This window comes from Catharus ustulatus, chromosome 1 (genome assembly GCF_009819885.2).
Source record: "Catharus ustulatus isolate bCatUst1 chromosome 1, bCatUst1.pri.v2, whole genome shotgun sequence".
NCBI lineage: Eukaryota > Metazoa > Chordata > Aves > Passeriformes > Turdidae > Catharus > Catharus ustulatus.
This window is the reverse complement of record NC_046221.1, coordinates 15749258-15773520: the sequence shown is the minus strand read 5'-3', so window position 1 is coordinate 15773520 and position 24263 is coordinate 15749258. Positions and strand designations below refer to the sequence as shown.

General features: G+C 41.7%; 1 protein-coding gene across 2 annotated transcripts; it reads right to left on the bottom strand.

The window, feature by feature from the left end:
• Window positions 1–2086: 2086 nt before the first annotated feature.
• Window positions 2087–22144, bottom strand: MAP3K8 (mitogen-activated protein kinase kinase kinase 8). Of its 2 annotated transcripts, XM_033051450.1 has the most exons (9): window positions 22091–22144; window positions 18959–19085; window positions 17724–18084; window positions 14475–14639; window positions 12727–12988; window positions 10003–10109; window positions 5876–6028; window positions 5000–5246; window positions 2087–3534 (listed from the first exon to the last, which is right to left on the bottom strand). In XM_033051450.1, exons 2-9 carry the CDS (start codon window positions 18991–18993, stop codon window positions 3401–3403), a joined length of 1464 nt encoding a protein of 487 aa, XP_032907341.1. In that variant the 5' UTR covers window positions 18994–19085; window positions 22091–22144; the 3' UTR covers window positions 2087–3400. The 2 variants fall into 2 exon arrangements, with proteins under 2 accessions (XP_032907341.1, XP_032907434.1); XM_033051543.1 differs by lacking the exon at window positions 22091–22144 and having other exon boundaries at window positions 18959–19660.
• Window positions 22145–24263: the final 2119 nt, after the last annotated feature.

Below are 24263 nucleotides of genomic sequence, written 5' to 3'. Positions count from 1 at the left end.
CTGAAATGGTACAAATGAGAAAACACATGGATTGAGATAAGCACAGTCTAAAGGGCAAAACAAATGCTGTGCACACGAGCAAAGCAAAACAAGGAATTCGTTTACCACTTTCCATGGGCTTAAAGGTGATCAGCCATCTCCAGGACAACAGAGCTCCATTATGTATGTAATGGTGACTTGGGAAGACACACACCATCACCCAGAATGTTTCCCCTTCTTCTTTCCCCCCCCCAGCTTTATACATTGAGCATGACATTGGATGGCCTGGATTATCCCTTGGGTCAGCAGGGCTCAGCTGTCCCAGCTGTGTCCCCTCCCAGCTCCTCCTGCACCCCCAGCCTCCTCCCTGGTGAGACACTGAGAGAAGCAGAAAAGGCCTTGACACTGTGTGAGCCCCACTCAGCAATAACAGAAACGTCCCTTGTTATCAACGCTGCTCTCAGCACAAAGCTGAAACACAGCCTGGACTGGTTACTGTGAAGAAAATTATCTCTACCCCAGCCAAAACCAGCACAATCAGTGAGCAGTGGGTTTCCCTGTGCACTTGTGTTTTCTTTTGCAGCTTAGCATGAGTCTCAGTATTCCCTCAAGAGAAAAAGAGGAAACACCAGTAATCAACACAGAGGCAAACCATTTGCAAAAATCCCATGGCTCAGTGCTGACCTGCCAAACCCTGGGGCTTGTGCTACTAGCACAGGATTTTCCCACCATCCATTTTTCATTCCCTCCCCCTCACCTCCAGCCTCGGTTGCTGAGTACACAGCTGCTCAGGCAACCAGATTAGAGCAGTAATCTTCCCCTCCCAGGATACTTCTAACCCAGTTCATTTCCCTGACCTCATTCCCCAGGTGCTGGTATAAACAAGCGGACCTACACAATGCAGGGATCACTACTGTGGGATGTGCTTGAGGGATGTGGGATGTTTAGGATGTGATGTATTGCTCCAGAGAGAAATTCCTGCTATGCTGCAGGCTAAGGCTCACCTGAGAAATAGTCCTCAGCTATTAGAAAGCTGATAGAGCTGGAAGCAATGCTTGGTGTTCGGCATACCTGAACAGCTCCTTGTCGATTGAGTACCAGTCCTGAAGTGATAATAATCCTGAAGCCCTCATACTGTTTAGACATGTGGATGTGTCTATAAAGAGCTATTGGTTTATTACCTTATTACTTATGTCTGGTAATATATAAAAGCCATAACTAAACCCAAATATGAAGGAGTGAGCCTATATTAAATAGTGTCTCCATATGCAGATTTCCATGCTAAAACATTTAATTGGGTGGGGGAAAGGAGAATGGCATTATAGGAAAAAAATAGAAGAAAAGTCAGTGTAACATTTTTAAAGAAAAGGTCAAAGACCCCTAGCAGCCTGCAATTTTGACATGGATCTCATTGTTGAAGTATACAGGCACTCAATAAGCATTTGCATTACCCCTAGCCCTTGTCTGGTGAGAACACCTTAATTTTATAGAAGGGAAACTGGGGGAAAGATTATAAATCTACCTTCAGTTACCTGAAAAGCTCTTCCTTCTAATTTTATTAATCTCCTTAAAGAGCAAAAACTATCAAGATGGAAAGAAAAGATCTAAAATTGAACACAGGTCTCTGAAACCAAAGGTGACCATCCAAACCACTAGGTCATGTTTTCTTTAAGTTAGCCACACTGAAAGTCTGATCACTGAATATCCTGATCACTACAGTCAGTGTAAATACTGAGGGCTCCCTGACACATCTCTCCTCCAAGCAACTAGTTATCTAGAGATTTTGCACAAAGCACCAGAGCAAGTGGGTTATTCCCAACAGCATTATTTGCAGCAATTAACATCAGGACTGAAGTGCCCCATGTTGTACACAACTGCTCTGCAACATCCAGGCAGTCCATAAGCAATGTTGGGATGTGACAAGATTCTGCATTAAATGCTTACCATCTATCACCAGAGTCCAAAATCCATCAACAATCTCCTTCACCCTACTTCCCAATAAGAAGAACGATGCCTGCAGTGTACCTGGGCCATGGCAGGGGGTGTTGGCCCAAATGCAGCTGCAGCCCCATGCTGTTTTTGAAGATGAAGGAAGAATGACCACATCTCAAGGCACTGAGCAGGATTTATTCATTTGACCATATCAGTATCAAACTAGAAATCATCTGTTTAAGATCATGTGTTAGAGAGGAGCAGCATTAAACAACAGACATGAAAAAGAGACTGTGCTTCAGAAAAAATTCCGTGTACAACATACACAGTATGCCATTTAACACAAACGCTTATAAAGAGTCATCCTAAGCATCAGAAAGAGTTTTATAAAAGTTTACATTCTCATCCCATGGGATGTACAGAACTATGCAGTTTACATAGTTTTACTATCATCCAAAACATCATGTTTCAAATGTACGAGGCACAGCAAGAACAATATAATTCCATTTCCATAGGAACATAAACACTGCTTGTCACTAATGACACGCCTTCCAAACCGTAACACTCAGAGCAATTATACATGTGTACAATTTTAAAGTATTAAAAAGCAAGAGTTTGGAGCCTGCCCACTGTTACCAATAGGGAATAACACTTGCTGTACCCTTGAAAACTATCATAGATACCCTTGCAGTAGTTGTAACACAGGAAGGAGTTGGAGTCACTGTCATACTTTTGTCAGGGCCAGCTGACTGTGCAAATCCCAAAGCTAACTGATACTGCCAGTGAACACTTCACTCGACCCACAGAGGAGGGGACAGCCTCCTGCTTAGCTCCCACTGCCCAGGGAAGATGCAAGTTAAAACACATCTGTAAACAAGTGATAATCTGACTCCACAGACAGCTGATAGAAGCTAGCTTTGCTTATGGGAGGCCGTGATTTTCATTAAGAATTACTAGAGGCTGACCAAGTTTTAAAGATCAAGAATGACCAAGTCTTAAAGACAGAACAAGAATGAACCAGTCTTTGACTGGTTAAATCAAGGACTTCTTTTTTCTTTTTTGTTTTGGGGTTGGGGGTGACAGGAAGGTTTTTTTCTAAGGACAGCTAAGAGAGACTGAATCTTACAGCCCACATGCTAAATTATATTACATTTTTTCCTGACATTATTTGCAAGCATATATTTTAAGTTTTACAAAAGTGCAAGGCCCAGCACAGGAAGACATCCTGGATTAAGACATTCCCAGCTGCAGTATTCTTTTCACCATCTTCTTGTTGGTCAACCAGCAGACACACAAACATCACTGCTTGGGACCAGCTTATCAGAGCCCCTGAGGGTTTAGCTTAATCATCTGTGCAATTAAACACTATTCACATTTGACAGCCTATAATGGCAATAGTTTTATGTACAAATTGGAAAATCAAGTCTTAAAATAAAATTTTAAGAGGTAGAGGTCCATTTCTGACCCATGAACATAACATGTTACTGAGTCAGTCATATTCTAAGGCTGGTGGTCCCCTAACAATATTGAAGTAACCAGCTAGAGCTCCAAGGTCTATGTAGAGTGATCTTTGTCTTTTTAGCAGGTCTGACTCTTCCATGCTCCCATTACACAATGAGGAATCTAAAAAGAAAATAGAGAAACTGTGTCATTATTGCACAAATAGCTGTATCAGTTCATTTTTGTGTTTGTAGGTATTACTGGAATATTTGATCTATTTTTTCATCTTATTAATCTGTGGTTTAGAAAATTTTCAAATACAACCTAAGTCAAACCTCAAATAAAATAAAATCTAACAAACCAACTCCACAACTCTAGGACAAAAAGAGGGAAGCACTTTGCAACTGAAAAGAGCAAGTGTGTTCAACTACTTTAAAACAGTCTCCATCAGCTGGAACAGTTAGGCAGAGCTTTCTCATCCTCAGAACTATAGTGCTAAAGGAGAGTTTGGTGCAAGAAAAAAACTGCTAACTTTCTGCCATCTGAGAATTCTGCTTCCTCATAGAGAAATTTTCATCTAAACACATGACATCATCTCTGTCTGGGTGTGACAATACAAATACAGGACCATCAGTTTCAGATTTTTTATTCCTTTAAAATCGAAGTCTGAAAAGACAGATCAGGTTTGCAATGGCAGAATTCTCTTGAATACTTGTATAATGACTGTCTTTGAATCTCAAGCACCTATAATAAACCCCAAGTTTAATGGTCAAATATTCTTTTAATTTTCAAAATAATTGATTCAGATGGTCCAAGGGTTATGCACCCCCAAGGCAAAATCCAGAAGCTACAATGCCATTCTAAATTCAAAACCTCTGACTGATTTCTTCAGTGAATTTGTTGCAACAATTATGCGTTACAGCGCCCAAACTTTGCATAGATATCTTTGGAAATATTTGTCCCACTTAAATAAACCACTTGTCTGGGAAGGATCTTTCAATGCTTTTTGTCAGAACTCTCCTAAGGTATTTGGTAAGTTGAAGAAAAACATTTTGAAGCCTGCTGGCAGGTTATTGGCACTAAATCTTGCTTGGGCTTGAAGGGGTTGTTTCCTACCTAGTTCATGTATGATCCTTTATTAAGCACTTACCAATGCACAAGGGCAACAGCATTCTATCCCATGGTAATTTTTGGTTTTAAAACAAAGGGCTTGTACTGCTGACACTCAGCAACATTAGCTATGATTTTGTGTGTGTGTTTTTCCCCGAAAATCCAAAACGTGTTAGATTTGCTGGTGGTTGTGGCACTTTGTCATTGTTTACAAATCAAGAGCATCTATAAAACATCTGTAGCACAATGGCAAATTGAGTCCATTTGGACAAAACTCTATACTTCATGAAGTGCCCTGAATGATTACCATGGCTTTTCCAAGAGACAGGCCTTCTGGAGCCTCCAAGAATTCCTAAGTTCCTGCCCATTGAAGTCAATGGGCGTTTTACAGATTGCTTAATGACCTCGGGGTCTGATCTCATCTGATTGGGATTTTCACGGTCACTTTTCAGATGTGTTTTGAGTTTCGTTGTATCTTACCACTCATTTAGCCAAGATTTGACACAAAGCACGAGGCAAGTGAGCCTGATGCCATTACCGGTAATATTTTCTGGCAGCTGCAGATCCTTCCTGGCCAGCAGCCTTTTCCTTTCAAACAACGCCGAGTCCAGGCTCTGGCACCGCGGCTGCTCCTCGGGGGGTGGGTGTAAGGCTTCATGTTTCAGTAAGTCTGCTGCAGACAGCCTGTGGTTGGGATTCCTGTCCAGAGCTGCTTCTAGCAATTCTCTCATGGAAGTGCTGCAGTCCTCAGCAATATCCTCTAAGGGGGGAGCTTGCTTGTGTATCTATTGGAGTGAAAAAAGACCATGGAAACAGTTATTCCAAAAACAGTGGAAGAGGAAGTCACAGATAAGCACATGAGTGGTCTGGGAATTCCCTAATTAGGACTCATCACCTCTCTAAGTAGGGCTGATCAACAAGAACAGAACATGCAACTGCACAAAATCCACTTTGAAAAAAATCAGATTTTATAATAAATCTAAAAACTCAAAGAAATTTCAAGTAAGCCTAAAATCCAGTGCAATGCAAATTCACCAGATTTCTGTACCACACTGGAAGAATCAGAGAATCAAATCTACCAGGTTCCAGTTTTTATCTGCAACTTCTAAGGAAAATAGACAAGTAGAAGACAGATAGGCTTGTTTCCATCAAGTCTCACACTGATCTAACCCGTCCTCCCAGTAAACCCAAGGCCTGTAAATTGAAACACATATCACAGAGACAATTCCAGCTCAGTCTCTGTCTTCCCCTAAATGCTCAAAACCCACTTCTTCCCTCCCTCCCTCCCCTGAAGCAAAAAGGATGATATAATCTCTCTGACAAATAGACAGTTTTTATATGACTAGAGCTTTCCCAACAAGAGTACAGGAAACCCTCCAACTGATACTGAGCTGGCTCTGCTCAGGACACTTACAATATAGAGGTAGGAGGGATATGCAGAACGAGGGTATCTGTTCACCCAGGGCGGGATGCCTGTTTGCATATGAATGATGGTCGCTCCCATGCTGTAGATGTCTGCTTTTGTTGTGTGGCCTCTGCAAAGGATAACTTCAGGGCTCATGTAAATCTGAGAAAAACAGTTGAGGAAAAAAAAAAAAAGATTACTCAACAGGGGAAAACAACAACTAAAGATGACTTAATGACATTTTGTGATCCTGGAAACCCCCCTCAGAAGGGATGCATCCACGAGTACCTGCAAGCACTATTTGGGAAATAAGATTGTTTTGTTCTGCATGTGAGTACAGCCAAAGAGACAGTACCTGGACAAACTCATATTCCAGGCTTGCCCTCCTCAGACAGGCCACAGGACAGTGACTATGAGCCTTAGCTGAGCTGTGAGAGGCTGAGGTTCAAGCCGTGGCTCTGCCTTGTTCAGATGAGTAGCAGAAGCCTCATTCCTCCACAGAAAAAGGAGGTACCTGAATTGCCAGTTTGTTTTGTGGGGCACTGCTGGGACTGCTCCATTCTGCTTGAACTGGCTGGGCATGAGCTAAAGAGAGAGTCTGACTGTACTGACAGTCACTCAGATAGGGTAGGAGTGCACTCCTCAGATCCCTGTTACACAGAATACTACACAACCCTTCTGAGCAGAACTGACAGATATATACCTTCCTGTCTTCTTTACTCTTCTTACCTCCTCCTTCTCATCCAGTAACCTGCCTGTTGGAGCATTATTTTGAGAAATGGGATGATGAGGAACAAGCCAGGTCTAGGCAATGCATAAATTAAAAGTTAGGTGCCCTTTGCACCACATTACCTCCAAAGCAGCTATGAAGAAAAAAATCCCTCTTCTAACCTTTATTCCAAACCAAAAATTCTAATCTTTCTTGACAGAAACCAAAATATTTCCCATCCAAACATTTCACTGAAACATTTGAATTTGCCAAGAGTCTGAAGAAGGATCTTGGAAGTTCCTGCCAGCAACAGGCAGCTCAGAGTGCAGCTGGAGGAGAACCAGACAGGCAGGATGCAGGAGGCACACCCTGCACAGCTCTGCCACTGCCACTGGCCCGGGGAGCAGGTTTCAACACCACATGGGCATAGCACACCAGGCTAACAAGCTACCATATTTGCATATTTGTTTCTACTTTTCCCTCACCCAATTTCCCTCTAAAGGATTAAAACAAACTTGAATTAGTTCAAGTCATCCTAACACAAAGAATCACATTAAAAGCCATTAACTGGCACAAGGGCAGGAAGTTAAGTCATCACCACATGGCTGACTGCTTATTACCACAGATTGAGAACGGCTGTAGGGCTCACGCAGATTCCAAGGAATATTTCCCAGTAAATTACATTCCCTATCTGCAAGTAGAACTTGTGATTGGAAGTGTGTGCAAATCCTCAGCAGGTGTCTGCAGCTGCTACTGACTCATCCACTGCTTTCCTCAGAGCTCAAACAGAATCAGTGCATCTGCACCCTCCACCTTTAAGTCTCATAAGGAGAAAAGAACAGGACTCCTAATTCTATAAAAAGAAGTCTTTGGCAAATACAATGCAACTTGAGGGAAATCTACATAAGCACAAAGCAGCTGCCTTCAAAAGAATGCTGGTACTAGATCCTATCTGCAGTTAAGGTGAGAAAATGGTCAAGATGCACCTTGACTGTACAGGGACAAAAATCAAAAATGAGCTCCAAAGCTCTGATTTCAGACTAAGAGTCTGTTGTCACCAAAGCAAACAGCTCAAGCCACAGGTAACTTCTCATTCTCATTCCTTCAGACTGGTGGGCTGGTACTTGCCTGCCAGTCAGACCAGTGTCACAGCCCAACTGAAAAACAGTCCTTTCTTCATGCTGTGCTAGTTTTAGTTTAGCATTCCTGAAAATGAATCACACCTTCCACACTCAACAGACCTTGGCAGACAACTTTTTACCCTCAAATGGTTGTAACTGAAGCTTATATATTTTAACAAAGTGACAGAAGCCTAACAGAAAGTGTAGCAACTGCCTAGAAAAAGTATTTCCTGCAGAGCAGTTTCATAACAACCACAGTTTAATGTTCTGCATGACTTGTACACAAAAGCAGGAACATCAGGGTTTTTTCACACTACACCATCTATACAAAATTTAACTAACTTTCAATCCTGTTGCCCAGAATTGTAATTAACCATTTTTATAAACACAAAGAAGATTCACTACATTCAGACCTTTTGTGCTACAGAACTGAATGAAAATCCTAACTCCCAGAGAACATGCACAGGACAAAGGTTACTCCACCTGCCACTTCCCTCAAGGACACAAGTCCCTGCCAATACCAGATGTAAGAGAAACCAGCCAGCTCACAGGCAAAATGCTGCATGGCAGTGACAGAGCCCCAGCCAGGGGTTGCACAATTACATGCAGGAAGAGCAGGACAACTGCACCACTTCTTAAGGCTGCATAACACAGGGTGCAAAACACAAGACTTTGTAGAGTTAAGATCTTGCTTTGAAAAAAAACAAAGAAAAACAAACAAGAAAGCCGGACTGCAGAGGGCATTTGTGGGTGACAGGATTAGGCACTGTGGGGAAGAAGATGCCTAGAATGAAGACTGCGAGCAGGAAAACCTACAGAAGCATCAGAAACATTAGCCTGTAAATCTTCCACTGGTATCTGAAAATCTCCTTTCCCCGTGCCGTGTCTCCAACCTCACTTCTGGCTGCAATGCTGTAGCAGGATTGCTGCTCCCCTGAGAAAGCAAACACCAAGCATGGCCAGATTTCAGGGTTGGGGGGATTATCAGCTTTCTGAGGACAGGACTGCAAGTGTTAAGTGTGTGGGATCATTTTCCTCCTATTAAATGAAGAACTAAGTGATTTTCACTTTTCACTTTTTCACTCAAGTGTTTTCACTTTTCACTTGTTCTTACTAACCTTGTCTTGTTCTTACAACCTTGGTCTGTTCTCCAAGACCCTGAAGTGGATCCTCACCAGTCTGCTCCACAATCATGGAAATTTCCTGTTTACACACATCTCCACCATTGGGAAATACCCTACCAACTCATACCCACCATTGTTCTTATTCCCATTTACAGCACACAAAACCCCCTTGAACAAGCAAAAAACCCCAAACCAAAGTAAAAACCCCACAAAGCTCATACATGAAGTGACAGAAAGTATACTGCTTCCAGTTCAGCAACCACTTTAAGCTCTTAACTCCCCTGACTAGAAAGACATTGAAAACAAATTATCTTAAAAAAATAAACAAACCCGACCTTCTGTGAAATCTTGGTTTATCCTGCCCTTCTAAAAAGTGAAATGCTTTTTGTCAGTTACACAAGGATCTCCTCTTTACACATGTGGAAGACTATTCAAAGGGTAAGTGCTAACATTTCAGCTAAAATATTTCCTGTAAACAATCTCCTCCAGCAACAGAGAGCACAGATGCCACATCTGCAGCAGCTATCCAAGCTAATTGTTGCTGCTTGGTTGTTTGCTAAAACTCCAGCCCTGCAAACACCTCAGCAGGAATGCAGCTCAAGTGGTGTGCAGAATCTCAAAGTCACTGAGAACATTTAAAAGGACCCCACCTCTATCACAGTAATGTCTAAGCAATTTTACCAGATAATCATGAACCGTGCCATGCACACCTGAAAACCAAAGGGTTACATGTAGATAGGGAACAGAGCTTAGAAGGGCTAAGGGATGAAACCCAGACATCAATAATTTCTGTGGTTCAAAGCACAGTGTTGAGCAGGTCAACCCAGTCCACAGCCTGTATCTCAGAAGAAATCTCTGCTACAGCAATGAACAAATTCCTGTTTGAAGTGTCTCTGACCAGCAGCTGAAACACTGCAAACAACCCTCCTCAGAGTACTGTTTGACTTCAATGAATGACTGGTAACAAATGGGACTGCAAAGTGACACGGCTTTCAAAGCACTCAATTCAGCAAGTTGAAAACAAAAATATAATTGAGACTCTATTAATGTTTGCAACTTTTTATAGATTTTATAGTACCTATTTTACCCATGCTTCTAAGCCTCCAGCTTCAAATTTGAGCCTAAACACCACAACCATATGACTAACGCAACATAAGGGCTTTTCTCCCTTCAGCTTCTTACCTCTGTTCCTCTAAGGTCTTTGGGATAGTAAATGTCTTCAGTCATTTGAACACTTAAGCCAAAATCCACCAAAACAGCCTTAGTTGACATAAAGACAATGTTGCTTGCTAAAAGAAAAACAAAAATTACATAATTTAAGTGTCTGGTAATTTGGTATTTACTTTACAACACTCCTGTTTCATTCAGATGCCAGCCTGAAAAGGGAAAGAGATTTGCACAACCACTCTCTATAACCAATATCCTTCTAGCCAAAATAGGTCTGGTAGTGATTTGGTTCAATTTAAAGTCATATCTTAAAAATCAAACTGGACTGGTTTATGGTAAAGAATCAATGTTTGGTCGTCTTCTTAGCTTAAAATTTGAAGGAAAAAAAAAAAAAAAGGAGAAAGAGAAAAAGGCTGAGGGTAGAAGAGGAAGGTAGAAGACTGGTAGGCACCATAGCACAGTGCTCTGAAGATGTTTAATGGTCTCCACAATGGAGATCAGGCTGTGCAGCTCTAGCTATAAACAGCACAACTGCTGCTCACCAAGAGGCCTTTCTAGAGTAACAATTTAAGTGAAGAGAGAAGCAGAGAGTAACCAGGGCCCCTCCACTGCAGCCACACCAGTCACCTGCACTGGTCCATAAGGGGCAGCTCAGCATGACAGCTCAGAGGACAGACAATGGCTGCAAAAGTAATAGAAGACTGAACATTTCAAAATCCCTCTGAACTGCAGCAGTATCTAGGAGCTTCATTTACTTTCCTTCATAAAACTCTGCCTAAGGCACAACTTTGTACTCAGAGGCTTTGTTTGCAGCTGTATTTCTGATCAAATATTTAAGAATGTAGTGCTTGGTGTGAGCCTTGAGAAATCCTTGTTTGCTGTTTCAGAAGATGTGGTAAAATGAAGTCTCCAAGTTACCTAACAAAAACATAATTTTTTTACAGGAAACTGTGGGCTCTCTTCCATCTTGACAGTGCCTACCATGACCACCCAGGAGGAGGACAGCCTTGATTTAAGCAGTACTGATTCCTGAAGCAATGCTTCACACCACTGCCTCCTTACCAGTGCTATAGACTACATAAACCTGGAATTTTAGGGACAACTTTGAAGACATGGATTTTAAACACCTTGTAATAGATAGTGCAAAAGGCCACACTGCCACAGTGCAGCAGGATCTGCTGCCTGCCTGGGACCATACCCAGCCCCAGCTACAGCTGTTTTTGGACTGAAGCTCCCCCAACCAAACAGGCTGATGGTTTAATTGCTCTCCAACCAAGGGTTAAAATGAGTGGGAGCACTGAATACCACCTAAGAACCAGAATCTCCTCCTCCCCTTCCTTGCTCAGGGCGTTTTTTCCTCTCAATAAAATCCTCATCTTCTGTACCAGCAGAACAGATTCAATGCAGGTCAAAAGCAGCAGATAGAGTGAGGAAGAAATCAGAGGTTTTGGGAAACAGTCTTTTCTATTTATTCCACCTGAGAAGGGAAAACACACACTGCTCCCTGCATGGAGGCTGAGCGGCATGGCTCCACCAGGCAGTGGGCATGGGCCCACCTCACCCTGGACTACCCAGCTCACCCCTGGCACCAAACAGGCAGGAACATGGCCAGGGCTCACCCCAAGCACCTCTGGGCAACCACACCTGCCCCAGGCAACCTCTGCCTCATCATCTGCCCTGCATCCACCAACACAGGAAAAGGCTGGAAAAAGTGAAACACTCATATCCACCACATTCACAATGGGCTGGCTCTCTTATTCCCCACCTAGAGTAGTAGTAGGCTTTGGGCTGGTTTCGTTTTTAGATAATTTGATTAATGTCTTTGTTACTGCCAATTAAAATGAACCCATAGGAAAGACTCTTACTACAAATGAGAAAGAAAAATTAAAGGAAAAATAAGCAGTTTTGTAGCTGTCAATCTCAAAGGCTTACATCTGAAGTACTGACCCAAACTAGATTCAAAAAAACCCCAAAAACTGAAAATGCAAAACTGAGAAAAATTTAGCAATTCCTAATAATTATCTTCTGTGAACTACTGCAATGCTTCAGTCTGAATATTTATACTTTAAACCCTCAAGTTTAGCTAAATAAACTCACAGAGATACATCTGTTTGTGAGCTGAGGTGGTACTGGGAGCAACAGCATTTAACACTAATTCAAATGTAACAAACTAAATTTGAATTTTAAAGCAATTTAATACTAGTGTATTTAATTTGGACTTCGCATCAATATTTTTGATTATTTATACATGTTAATATCCAGAGATTTTTAAAAGTAAACACATATTAAAATTTGCTGTACTTGTTGAAAGAAAAAAAACCAGCACAAATTATGAATTTACTTCCAAAGTGTCTCAAGCTGAGGACAGCTGTGTAGAAATGTCAAACCTAAAAGAAGGTGCAAGTTGAAGGTAAGCATGGAAATATTCAGGATGAATTTATATTGAAAGTAGGAAACTTCTGGCTGAACACAGACTGTTAACTTTACTCTTCAGGTTTTTATTTAAATTGAGTTACTCGTGAATGGCATAGGATCTTTCTAATTACCCTCTCTGCTGGAGTGAATTAATAAATAATGTAACTATTACCTCCAGAACCTGCCCTTGCCATTTGTTATGCATTATCCATCCCTCCCACTCAGAGATGTAAGGCTGCATGTCCCAGCTCAGTCCCAGGGACTCCACCAGGGCCCCAGCCCAGCCAGGACCAGAAAGTACCCCAAGGAATAACACAGACGTACGTTTGATATCATGGTGGATAATCCTCTTTGAGTGGAGAAAGTCAAGTCCTTTCAGAATATGTTTTGTCACCCAAATTATTTCAAACTCTCTCATAGGACCACAGCTTTCCAGCTTTTCCATGACAGATCCTCCCTCTCCCGCTTCCATGAAGAGATGGATCGTCTCATCCCACAAAATAGCGCCGTATAATTCAGCAATGTTTTCATGACGGAAACATGCCTGTATTTCAACATCTGATGGTTTGAACTGTTCCACTGGGACCTAGGACATTGAAACAAAACCAGTTAGCCACAACAAAAACAAGTTCCATGTGGCAGTTATCCACAACAAAAACAAGTTCCATGTGGACACTAATTATCCCATAGATTAACAGAAAAGAAGGAAGTACAGCACTTGCATCCACTTGTTAAAATACTAAGCTTTCCTTTGTTCCTGTGACTTTTTCTCCTTTGCAGCTGAGAGAGTTCCTGTTAAAAGTTGAGAGATATTTTTGGAATCATGCCCAAATAAAAAGTGCAATCTTCCAGAAAAAGCAATGTAGCAAGAGTTATTCCCGTCAAAATCCAGTGATTACGCAAAAGCTTTATGCAAACTTCCTGGTGAAGGAGATAAAATTCCCACTGCTTTTTCCATTAGCTTTGTGCACTCATCTGCACTACCAGAACTACACACCCACCTGACAGGTGGATCAGGGCTTGCAGTGCTCAGGCCCATTACTGACCTCAATTCAGCCCTTATCAGCACTGGTTTATGGCTTGCAAGAAATGAATCCTGCTTTGAAGGGAGCGCCAGCAGCACGATATTTCTTTAAAAAATACTGATGGCAGATTGCTGAGACAATAAAAGCAGTGTTTGCTTACAGACAGAAAAGCTACTACTGCTCTGTTTAGTTTTCTTCCCTTGGACTCGTGTCTGTGAACCAAACAAGAAACTCGCCTATGTCAATGAGAGATACTGTTTGTATTTTCAGAAACATTAGGGTACTTAATTCTGCAGTGGATTACGCAGGAGCAGCTAACAATCTGTCCCCATATAGACACACTGGCTGCAAAGGAAGGACATACAGCTGTCTGCTCAACTCTTTCACACATAATTAATACAGGTACTTATTCATGAGCTGGGGGATATGGAGCAATGTCCCAGCTTTTACTGGCCCTGAATATTTACTGCTCAATTCAAAATAGTATGTTAGAAGGCAGAGCTGAAAGAAAATGTTGGCTTGCATAGAAATAGGGCAGCGCTCAGCGGTTCTTCCGAGGCATCTCACAACTTTAACTCCGTCAGTGCCCAAAACAGTAAGAGTTGCACATATTGAGTTCTCAGGGACTTTAATGGCACTGGAGTAAAGAAAACTGAAGCCTGAGCACCTCAGTTAAAGGACAAGAGCCTAAAATTTCTGCAGCAGCAGGGTTTTGCTACCACCTTCAGCAGGAGATGGGATCTCATACTGATATTTTACCACAGTGGGTACAGTAGAACAAGTAGAAAATCCACTCTGCAGCACAGCCCGTGTGCCAGTTACACAGACTTCAAGACACGTTCAAAATGCTGAAACATTTGCAGCTTTAGAGCCAAAAAATCTAAACAAGCTAACAGAAGTGTGCATTTTCCCCACCTTGTTTAGGCCAACAAAATCAAGATGATCATCAGCCAACAGTGGAATTTGATGCAGACATATTTGAAAATACACTGTAAGTAGTATGTCATACAATATTTGCTCAGAGATAAAACTACTAAACCAACATACCAGTTTGCATGCCATTCGTTTCTTGGTTTCTCTATCTTGGGCTAAGTACACCTTCCCAAAAGCTCCCCGAGGAATAAAATCAGAACCAATATTCCTGTAAGTCAACTTCCATGGAAACAGGAGCACATCTGAGTCAATCTGGTAGCGCCCATTCTTGGGTGTGATCTGTGGAGTTAAATAAATAATTAAAAAACCACAGTGAAGTTAAAACTACTTCAAATTAATTAATTTTATACATATAGTGGACAAAAAAAGATATATCTCTTATGTGTATGATGCACATGATCTGTTTAGCAGTCTTTATTTAGTAACACCAAATGGGAACAGCATGTGAGGTGTGGCATTCATTCACAGCCCAGGCATCCACGTTTCTCTCCAGTGACTAACTTATGAAGTGTAAGTTGCAATTAATTGTCTTGAAACAACAACAACAGCAGCTGGGTTAATGAAATTACCCACCTCTTGTTATTAGATTTACCTGCACATGTTTGTCCTTCCTGTAATCTGTTAACTTGTTATGCCACATACCTGTTACTCACAGGTTATCTTATACAACAATGTGAGCAACAGTTTCAGCATTTCCTAATATCACAATGCACTCCTAGGAGTTTAGTTTTCCATCTTATATTGGAGTTTCTGCTGCTCAGTAAAAGGTCAAAGAAGTCTGCCTCGATTTTATTAGCCACTTTCCTATAGTTTTGTACCATAGGTTAAAAAAGAAGAGTGCGAGTAACGTTTCCTCCTCTAGGTGTGTAATGTTGGGAGCTTTGGTTCTTCTGCATCAATAACTAGGCAAGGAGGGGATTCAGGGCACATATCAGTATCTTGCTCTAAATCTTTCTCCCAAACAGCTCCCTCCCTCTGCATGTGACAGAGAGAGCCCAAACGCCTAACTACAGCCATGTGAGTACTGCTGCATCTCTGATATTGCTTCTTCAGTCTCTCGGCTACAAAATTAATAATATTTCCTATGAATATGCTTCTAATTTTTTCAGCCAGTATCTGGAATATCATTAATCTCCTTACTGCTACTTTATCAAGATTCTTGAAGAGATGTAAAATCACATCAAGGATATTTATCATTTCATGTCTGTCACAGGGCCTCAAATACTCAGCTCTTCAGTTATCCTTTTTAAGATAGCAGCATATCAGGAAGATCATGTGGTTTAGATTTCTATTTAAGACGTAACATAATCTTTCTTTCTTAATGTACTTTCACACTTTTCAATCAGAAAAGTACTTTCTTGACTGCTAAAATTGTCATTTGTAATTTGTACCTACATGAAATAAATTAATTCTTCCAAGTTCCTAAATCTGGGGAGGATAAGTTCTTAACCTTCGGCCAAAGGGGCATGGGAAGCTGTCCTTTAATAAAAAGTATTCTGCTTAGGATAGAGAGAACAAGCCTTCCTTCTACTTATTAGAGGGAGGGTAAAGCAATCTGTACATGTCTAACAATCTGTACATCTTGCTTGCCTACTTCAGCATTTCAAAGGATTGAGACTAATCCCTGTGGGTTACACCTTATCCTAGAAAGGAAGAGATGCCGAGCCGAGTTGATTTGCAAAGCAAGACAGTGATGACCACCACACTACTCATGACTTCAGGAGGCTTGCAGGACTAGCTCCTAGCCTGACCCTCTGAACATCTGTCTGTGGCCGCAATGCATCTTTCAGTTCAGTTTTAACTAAAAGAAATCCAGCTTGCACACTTCAAGACCCTTTGTGATGCAAGCCACAGTGCAGCCAGTGAGGGTCACCAGGCAATCAGAAACACTGCTGACCCTACCCACAATGCTGCAGAGATTCACAGAGCAATGCCCCTGCTGAAATGCATGCACAGGTAATGCCCTGCCTCCAACCCTCAGTTGCATAATGGGATCACGTGCACCTAATAGTACTTGGGTCATACCAATTGTATGCATCTGCAAGCAAAACAACCACGAGCATGCAGAACAGTGTCTACCCTAAGCATAGGAAACATTTAATATTACTAAGTGTCATTTCAATGTTACAGAGTTGAAAAGTGATTGTTTTGCAATACTGCAGCGCTCCCTCCAAATCAGAATAAAGCAATACACTGTGTTACTCAGGTTACTGGTATTTCGCACCTGAGTAATCAGTAAGCCTCAAGTTACCAGTTTTCACATATAAAATATATTATATGCAGGATATTTAACATGATAGATGTAGAGAATCTTAATAAAATGCAGCAGCAACACCAACATACACAAACAGAATTCCATTGTAACACTGATTGTTTCCGGAGTAATTGATTTTAAACAAAAGTTTAATGACACTAATATCCAGAGATGCTTGTAGAACACAAACAATTTCAGGGGAAAAAAATAACATCTCAAAACAACCTATCTATATAATTGGATTTAGCAGCGTGAGGTATTACATAATATTGTAACTCTAAAAATCACACTTGATAATATGTGCTTTTTCTCCTTATATTACTACTATTGACATTTTGTGCAGATAGAGCAAATTCAGGAACTATATTGTTAGATCCTAGATCTTTATTTTTGGGAGTTTGCATAATGAACGATTTACTGGATGAACACAAGGCACTAGAAGACTCTTACTGTTCTCCCAGACCTGCAAACCATCATTGTTCATAGAATCATAGATAGGCATGGGTTGCATGGGATCCTAAAGATCATCTAATTGCAACTCCCTTACTATGGGAAGGGATGTCACCCACTAGGTCAGGTTGCTCAGGGCCCCACCCAACCTGGCCTTGAACACTTCCAGGAATGGGGGCATCCACAATTTCTCTGCACAGTCTGTTCCAGAGCCTTACCACCTGCAAAGATATCTCTACACTTTTAGTTTAAAATCATTCCTCCTTGTCCTATCACTACACGCCCTTCTAAAAAGTCACTCGGCCTCTTTTTATACAAGTTGTGGATTTTATAAGCCCCATTAACGGAAAGAACAAAATGAGTTGTAGATTTTGCTTTTTGACAGCTTGTCTCAAGTTTGTATTCAATACTGGGAAATGTTTCCTAACCTCCAGGGATACTAGGAGATAACTGAGTGGATCCTTCTGAACAACAGACTATTCTCCATAGCTGCCTGAGGCTGCAGGGGCTAGACTTGATAGGCTCAGACCCCTTCCAGCCCCAGGGCTGCACAGGAAACCACAGCCTGTTACTCCTGGAACTGATCTTTATTTAGAATCATTAAAAACTTCTAACTCCTATGGTCTATGAAATGCCCAGTAAAAGGAAAACAGACGTACCATATTCAAGAGGATTCCAGATTCCTGTTGTGTGCATCCTTTAAATTGTTTTGCAGTGTTAGACACCTGATTTGCAAAAGCAAGCAGGTCTTCCACAGTCCCATATTTGACAGAAGACATCAAAGAGACCTCCCTTTCACAAAACAGCAATGATTCTGCACGTTCATCATTTTGATTTGCCTCTTCACACATTGTAATTAAGCTGTCTTCATAGACTGCAATGTCTTCACCTGGGTAATGGTTTTCCATGATGGCTATCACCTCAGACATATTTAGATCAGCTAGCAAAAAGTCAATCTCCTCTTTGCTATCACTACCCGTGCTCATATACTCCATTACTGTCCACTTTGCAAAATCACTCCTGGAAAAAAAAGAAACAAACTTGAGAACCCTTTTCACCTAAAATTGTTTTAGTAAAGTAAGAATGAAAAGGAGTTATGAGAGTGATCAGCAGCTCACCATCATACAGATTTAAAATTAATAACTTGTATTATGAAGAAAATCATCACTATGATCCTGGGTGAAGATAAAATGGAGAAATAGTTGCTAGGGAAATTTATTTAGAAGTTACTAGTTAACCTTTCCTGTCATTCACTCTTAGAATTTATTATCATAAAGCTTTCCCTAAGAGGAACAGGTCCAGTAGGAATACACCACTTGATAGAAATGCAAAAATTAAGGAGCACCCTCAATGCAAACAAAGGAATTCATTGGAAAAGAATAAAGAGAGATATTAACATTCTCAATTAGTTTGTCTAAGTTTGTATTGACAATTTATATGATATATCCAGGAAGTAGGAAAGGTCATAAAGCAAGGTCATTCCACTAGTAATAGGCATCTGTTAGTATCATTGTACAAAGCACAACTGTCACCACCTGAGATACAAAAATCTGTATTTTTTTTGCAAATAACTGGTCAGAACTAGACTTGAACTGAAATTTTCACCCTGACTTTCAGAACAAAGTCAGAAACTGAACTATCATAAAAGCAATGAGATTTTGAAGTGGTTTCCAGCAGTTTGTTCTGTTCTCACTAACCCTAACAAAAACTTTTTAGGTTACTATTGCAACCCTTTTGCTGAAATAGATTTACGTACAGCAAGGTGGGTTCAACTTCCCAAAAAGTCCCTTTCTATTCCAAAGAGTTACACATTCAAGTTAAAAACGTATTCATGGTCAGTCATTAAAATACTGACACAAATAGTTTCCAACACATAAATGTCTAGAGCACTTACCTTGTATTTAACCTGATTACATCACTGAAAACCATTTAAAAACGTCTCAATAGAATCCCTGAAGTCATCACGTTTTTCTGAACCCGTATTTACCACTGAAGATAATTTCACAGTGTTCTGTGGCAGTCTATTAAAAAAGCAAAACAAATAAAGCCATTGCATACCAGCTCAAGCAGAAGGACTGGTTTGTACTCATACAGATAATTTGCTTCATGGAAAGAAGAGCTAGTAATCACAAGGCTGAGATAATAGGGGATTTTTCTGCAGAAAAAAGATGCCAACTCAAGAAAGAATCAAGCTACTGTATCATCTAGATTTCCAAGTAGTAGTGAAAAATAGTTTTTCCATGGTTAGGTCCTGAGTTTTGTTCTCTCTGTCTCATGCTTGTTTAAGCAAAGAGTAGGACCTCCTTTTCCTTTAGCAGAACTGACTACAGCATGCCCTCTTTAGAGAGCTCTCATTTCCCTTTTTCATAATCCACTACACCATCTATTTTGGGCAAAAGATAACAACTAGGCAATAAGACACTTTTAAAAAGAAAAAAAAAAAGAAGAGAGAAAATCAGCAAACAAAACCTTATCTCAAGGACAAGCAGCAGACTCGGTCCCCTGAGGCCATGGAGCAATGCATGTACCCAGGTACAGTTTCTGGTTATGATCACTATCTTTCTTACCCTCACCACAAGGACGTAGAAGCTTTGTGGCACATATTTCTCATGGGTTAGAGTATTTACGTCAGCTCTAATGTGAAGAAAACCAAGTAAAATGACGTGTCTGAGTTGGCAAAGAGTCAGACCACGTGCTGAATATTCAAAAGGCAGGACAGGACAGCAGATGCAGCATCAGAAAAGGCAAACAAAGTGCATGCTCCTTTTTAAAATCAGACTCAAACACTGTGAGTGATGGTGGCAGAGCAGCACTGTGCCCACCCCCGTTCCCCCAAGACAGGCACAGTGACTTTCACCAGCACTCTACACCCGTTCATCCGGCCCTAACCAACCCACACGCCCAGCATAAGGGCAGCCAGGTTGGAAACTTTGTGGTCACTAGCACTACTTGATTGGGGAGGCCCCAGGTTTTGTATCCTGGGTGCTCATAGAGGTCACAAAAAGCAAAAGATGCTGTCGGTGTTTTCTATCCCCTATCACCTCAACTTGCCCCATGATCAAGCTACAGGCTCTTACCAAAGTCTGAACACGGTTATTTTTTAATAGAAATGAGATTTCTATTTTTCCCCAGAACAGGACTTCTATTCATTTGTGGGTTTTTTTGTGTTGAATTAATGGCATTCAAAAGAAAAGAAACAGTGCTGTCATAAAAGGAACCAAGAGACCTCATGTGTAAAGTCAGGTAAAGTTACAAACTAGTCTTGAGGGACTTTCTGAAGAAAAACATGAGCCTCTAGATGCTCTGGTCTTTTGTGGATAAAGGCAAATATGCACCACAGTTAAACTAATTTACTCTCTGAAGCATTTTCATACACAAAGCATCTGTACAAATTAGACCAAATGCAGCTTTCTGGAAGTGCCAGCTCCGCTCTGTTCCTCAAAATGTTCCCAAACTAGAGCACAATACTAATAATACTCTTGGCAGTTTTACTACTACCCAAAAAGCTCTGAACATGAAGAAGTAACCTGCATATTCTCAGTTCTGTGCTTTTAGTGCTTGAGAAAAGCTGCAAACCCTTCACCTCCTTCACCTTTATCTCAAATAACAAGTGATGGGACAAGGGGAACTGGCCTCAAGTTGTGCCAGGAGAGGTTGGATATTAGGAAAAATTTCTGCATTGGAAGAGTTGCCAAACACTGGAACAGAGTGCCCTGGGAAGTGGAGGAATCACATACATGTAGAGATGACATGGTTTAGTTGTGGGCTTGATAGTGCTGGGTTAGACTTGCTAATTTTACAGGTCTTTTCCAACCTGAACAATTTCATTTTTCCCTACATCTAGCAAATTCTAAGGATTAAATGTTTACACAATAAAATCAGTGTCTAGACTATAAAAGCTGATTTTTAAAAATTATGTAGCAATTTAATATTATATTTCCCCTACAGGCAAAAGTCAATTTTCCAATGGTGAATTCACTCTCCCTATTTATCCCTAAAATCCTGTACTAGTATCAGTGGTGGGCACTCATGTAGTATTCTAAACCATCCTATACAATCTAGGTTCATGAAGAAATGACATCACTAAGTATGCTTTACTTAGATTCTCAGCTTAAAAACTGGGTTTACCTACAGGGGAAAAATAAAACTGCATGCAAACACTTAGGTCAGTTGCTAAAGCACAAGACTCTTTCTCCAGTTTTACCAATATTTCAACATCATCACATGAGTAATTGGTAAGGCAAAGGTCTATTTCTCTATTCTCTGCGTAGCTTCTCAGCCCCTTTTGCCTAAGAAGTTGCTGACAGAGACCATCCTTATGGAACTTTCTGTGTGTCAAGGATCAGTGATGGTAAGAATTGAACAAAATCTACAATAAAAATAAAATTTAAAAACCAAAAAACACACAGACAAAAAACCTCAACTCCCCTCCCAAAAAAAAAGCAAAAAACAAAAAACCAAAACTAGCCACAAACTGCATAGACTGGTTCGACACAGTCACACACCCATAATAAAGATCTCTTGTGCTGCTTTTAGAAAATAATTTTCTGGTCTAAGTGACAAGCGACTGCTCGCTAGGAATGAAAAAAAGTCCCTATTTATTTTCAAAAAAACTTATCAACAGACCTTGAAAAACATAATCCCTCTGAAAAAAAAAGAAAAAAAAGTAAAAACTCCTACTGATAAGGAACAAGAAATATCAACAACTTCAATTTCGACAACATTTCACATATTCACTTGGAATAAGAGGATCCGCGACCTCCCAGCGCTGGCAGCAGCAGAGCCCAGCCCCAGCCCCTCGCAGCCCCGGGCACGGCACAGGTGCCGCAGCCCCGGCGGCTCCCCCGGCACACGGCGCGGCTCGGGAGGCCGAGGGCAGCCGGGACCTGCCCCGTGCCAGCGCTGCGGCAGCCGAGACACCTCCGCCCGCAGCCAGCCCCGTCCCGCTCCGCTCTGCTCCATCCCGGCCGGGCTCTGCCGGCGCTCCCCCTGCCCTGCCCGGCCCGGCCCTGCCGGCCCCGCTCACCCGCGGGGAGAGCTCGCACCGCCCGTCCGCTCCGCTCAGCTCCGTGCCGCTCCGCGCCGCCGCTCCGCGGGGAACTCCGGGGGCGGGGAAGGGCACAGGTAGCACCGCCCGCCCCCGGCCGAGGGCGGGGGCCCGGGCCGGCCTTGGCTCCGGTTTCTATTTCGGTTTCTCGGCAGGAGCAGGCGCTGCGCTGTCCTAACGGGGCCTCAAGCCCGGCCAGCGATCTCCTCCTGCTCCAGCGGTGGCACTGCGCGGTGGCAATGGATTGTCCCAGGTGGTGGCAGCGGTAAATCCCCTTCCTACCGCCTCATGTTTCCGTGCGCACCCACAGGGCGTCCACCAGCGTCCCACGAGTTTAAAAATTGTCTGAATCAAACTCCAGCTGACACGCGAGTGGAATTTAAGACAACAATGTGAAGAATTTGTTAGTGGCAGTAGTCTTAAACTACTTCAGGATATAGTAATATGAGTGGGGTAATTGCTAAAATAAGGCACAACTACTTTTTATTTCTTGTCCATCAGGAAGTAATTCTTGCAAAACTCTGCTGCCCAATAATTCCTCTTCAGTCACTTTGTTTTTAAGGAGACAAGTAGCCCCTTAAACAAAACTAGCTGCCACAGCAGTAGGAGCTGATGAGCTGAATCTCTCTCAAGGTGTCAAGAGACCCAAGGTGGCTTTTTGGTTCATCATCTGCAGTGTAATGACTGTTTGCTTACTGAAGTCAGTGACAAAATCATCATTATAAAGCTTCAGGACAAACATTCACCTTGGGCTTCAGTGTTTAATAGTCGTTCATAAAACTCCTTTTCTGTTTATATTATCAAGATACCCTTGACTCCATTGTTTAAAGCACTTATGTTTGCAACCTCTCCTGGGGCATTCATAATTGTCCAAAGTATGTCACAAATGGCATTTTGAAAGGTGCAAGGGTTTAGACTCACTATAGGATTTTCTTTCCTTAGCACCATAACTGTGTATATGGAACTCTGCTAGCAGGGTTAACCTTTGCTCATACACAGTTTCTTTTCTAGACTATACAGATGTTAAATACATTGGCAAGCCTCCACAAGGAAATAGGTGTCTTCTTTGTTGAGTTTGACCTTGTTCAATTGCACCACCCAGTGCATTCGCTGCAAAACAAACAACAACAACAAAAACAACTGTGCAAAAAAAGGCAAGAAAGCTGAAGATGATTATAGAAAGAAAAATAGAGAGGAAGGACTGAAGAATAAACTAGGCTATAGGAGAGGCCAGACCAAGGAGAGGGCGGGATTGGCAGCACCTTGAAAGTGGGAGGTTAAGGAGGCTGAGTAACACATCCTGAACATGCAGCAGCTCTCACGCTAGGATACTCAGGGTATCCTCTTTCAGGAACTTGCTTGTGCTATTAGTTTTTCTGAACCCGCAATTAATTTTAATGAAACCCTTTTCTATTTTTAGACCAACTTCAAAGAGGGAAAGAGGAGGAGTTCCCCTCTCCACATCAATGAATTTAGGCAGGACAAGTGTTAGGATTCCAGAGGAAATTTGCCACGGAGAGATGGAGGAAACACAAGGTTGTACTCCATGCCATGCATAAGTACGCTATAAATTGAAATGCTCTATTTTAAAAGCAATCTACTCTCTGTCTTAATGATCATCCTAGAATACAAAACCAAAATAATTAGGTCATAGCAATTACTTACAGACCCTGACTTACTGGGAGGCTGCCAAGAGTATATACAGCACTGCACTGAAGACCTACTAACACACAAAGTGCCCTAACATACACTACAGATGTGCCCACAAGTTTTACATAAATGACTGTAAAAACCATAGAAAATGACATTTTCTTCAGTGCATGCCTGGGGAACCACGCTGCAGACCAATGACTACTTACTGGGTGTGCCCTGCAGGTCTCTGCCCCTACCACCTCACTTCTGATCCCACATGCTGCCTTCACTGCAGTGACTCTGCCTTCACAGCCTTGGCCCAGGACCAGACAAACAGAATCACAAAATCAGTTAGGTTGGAAAAGACCTCTGAGATCATCAAGTCGAACCTATGACCAAACACTGCCATGTCGACTAGACCATAGCACTGAGTGCCACATCCAGTATTTCCTTAAATACCTCCAGGGATGGCGATTCCATCATCTCCCTGGGCTAATCCCCCCTTCTATGAAGAAATTCT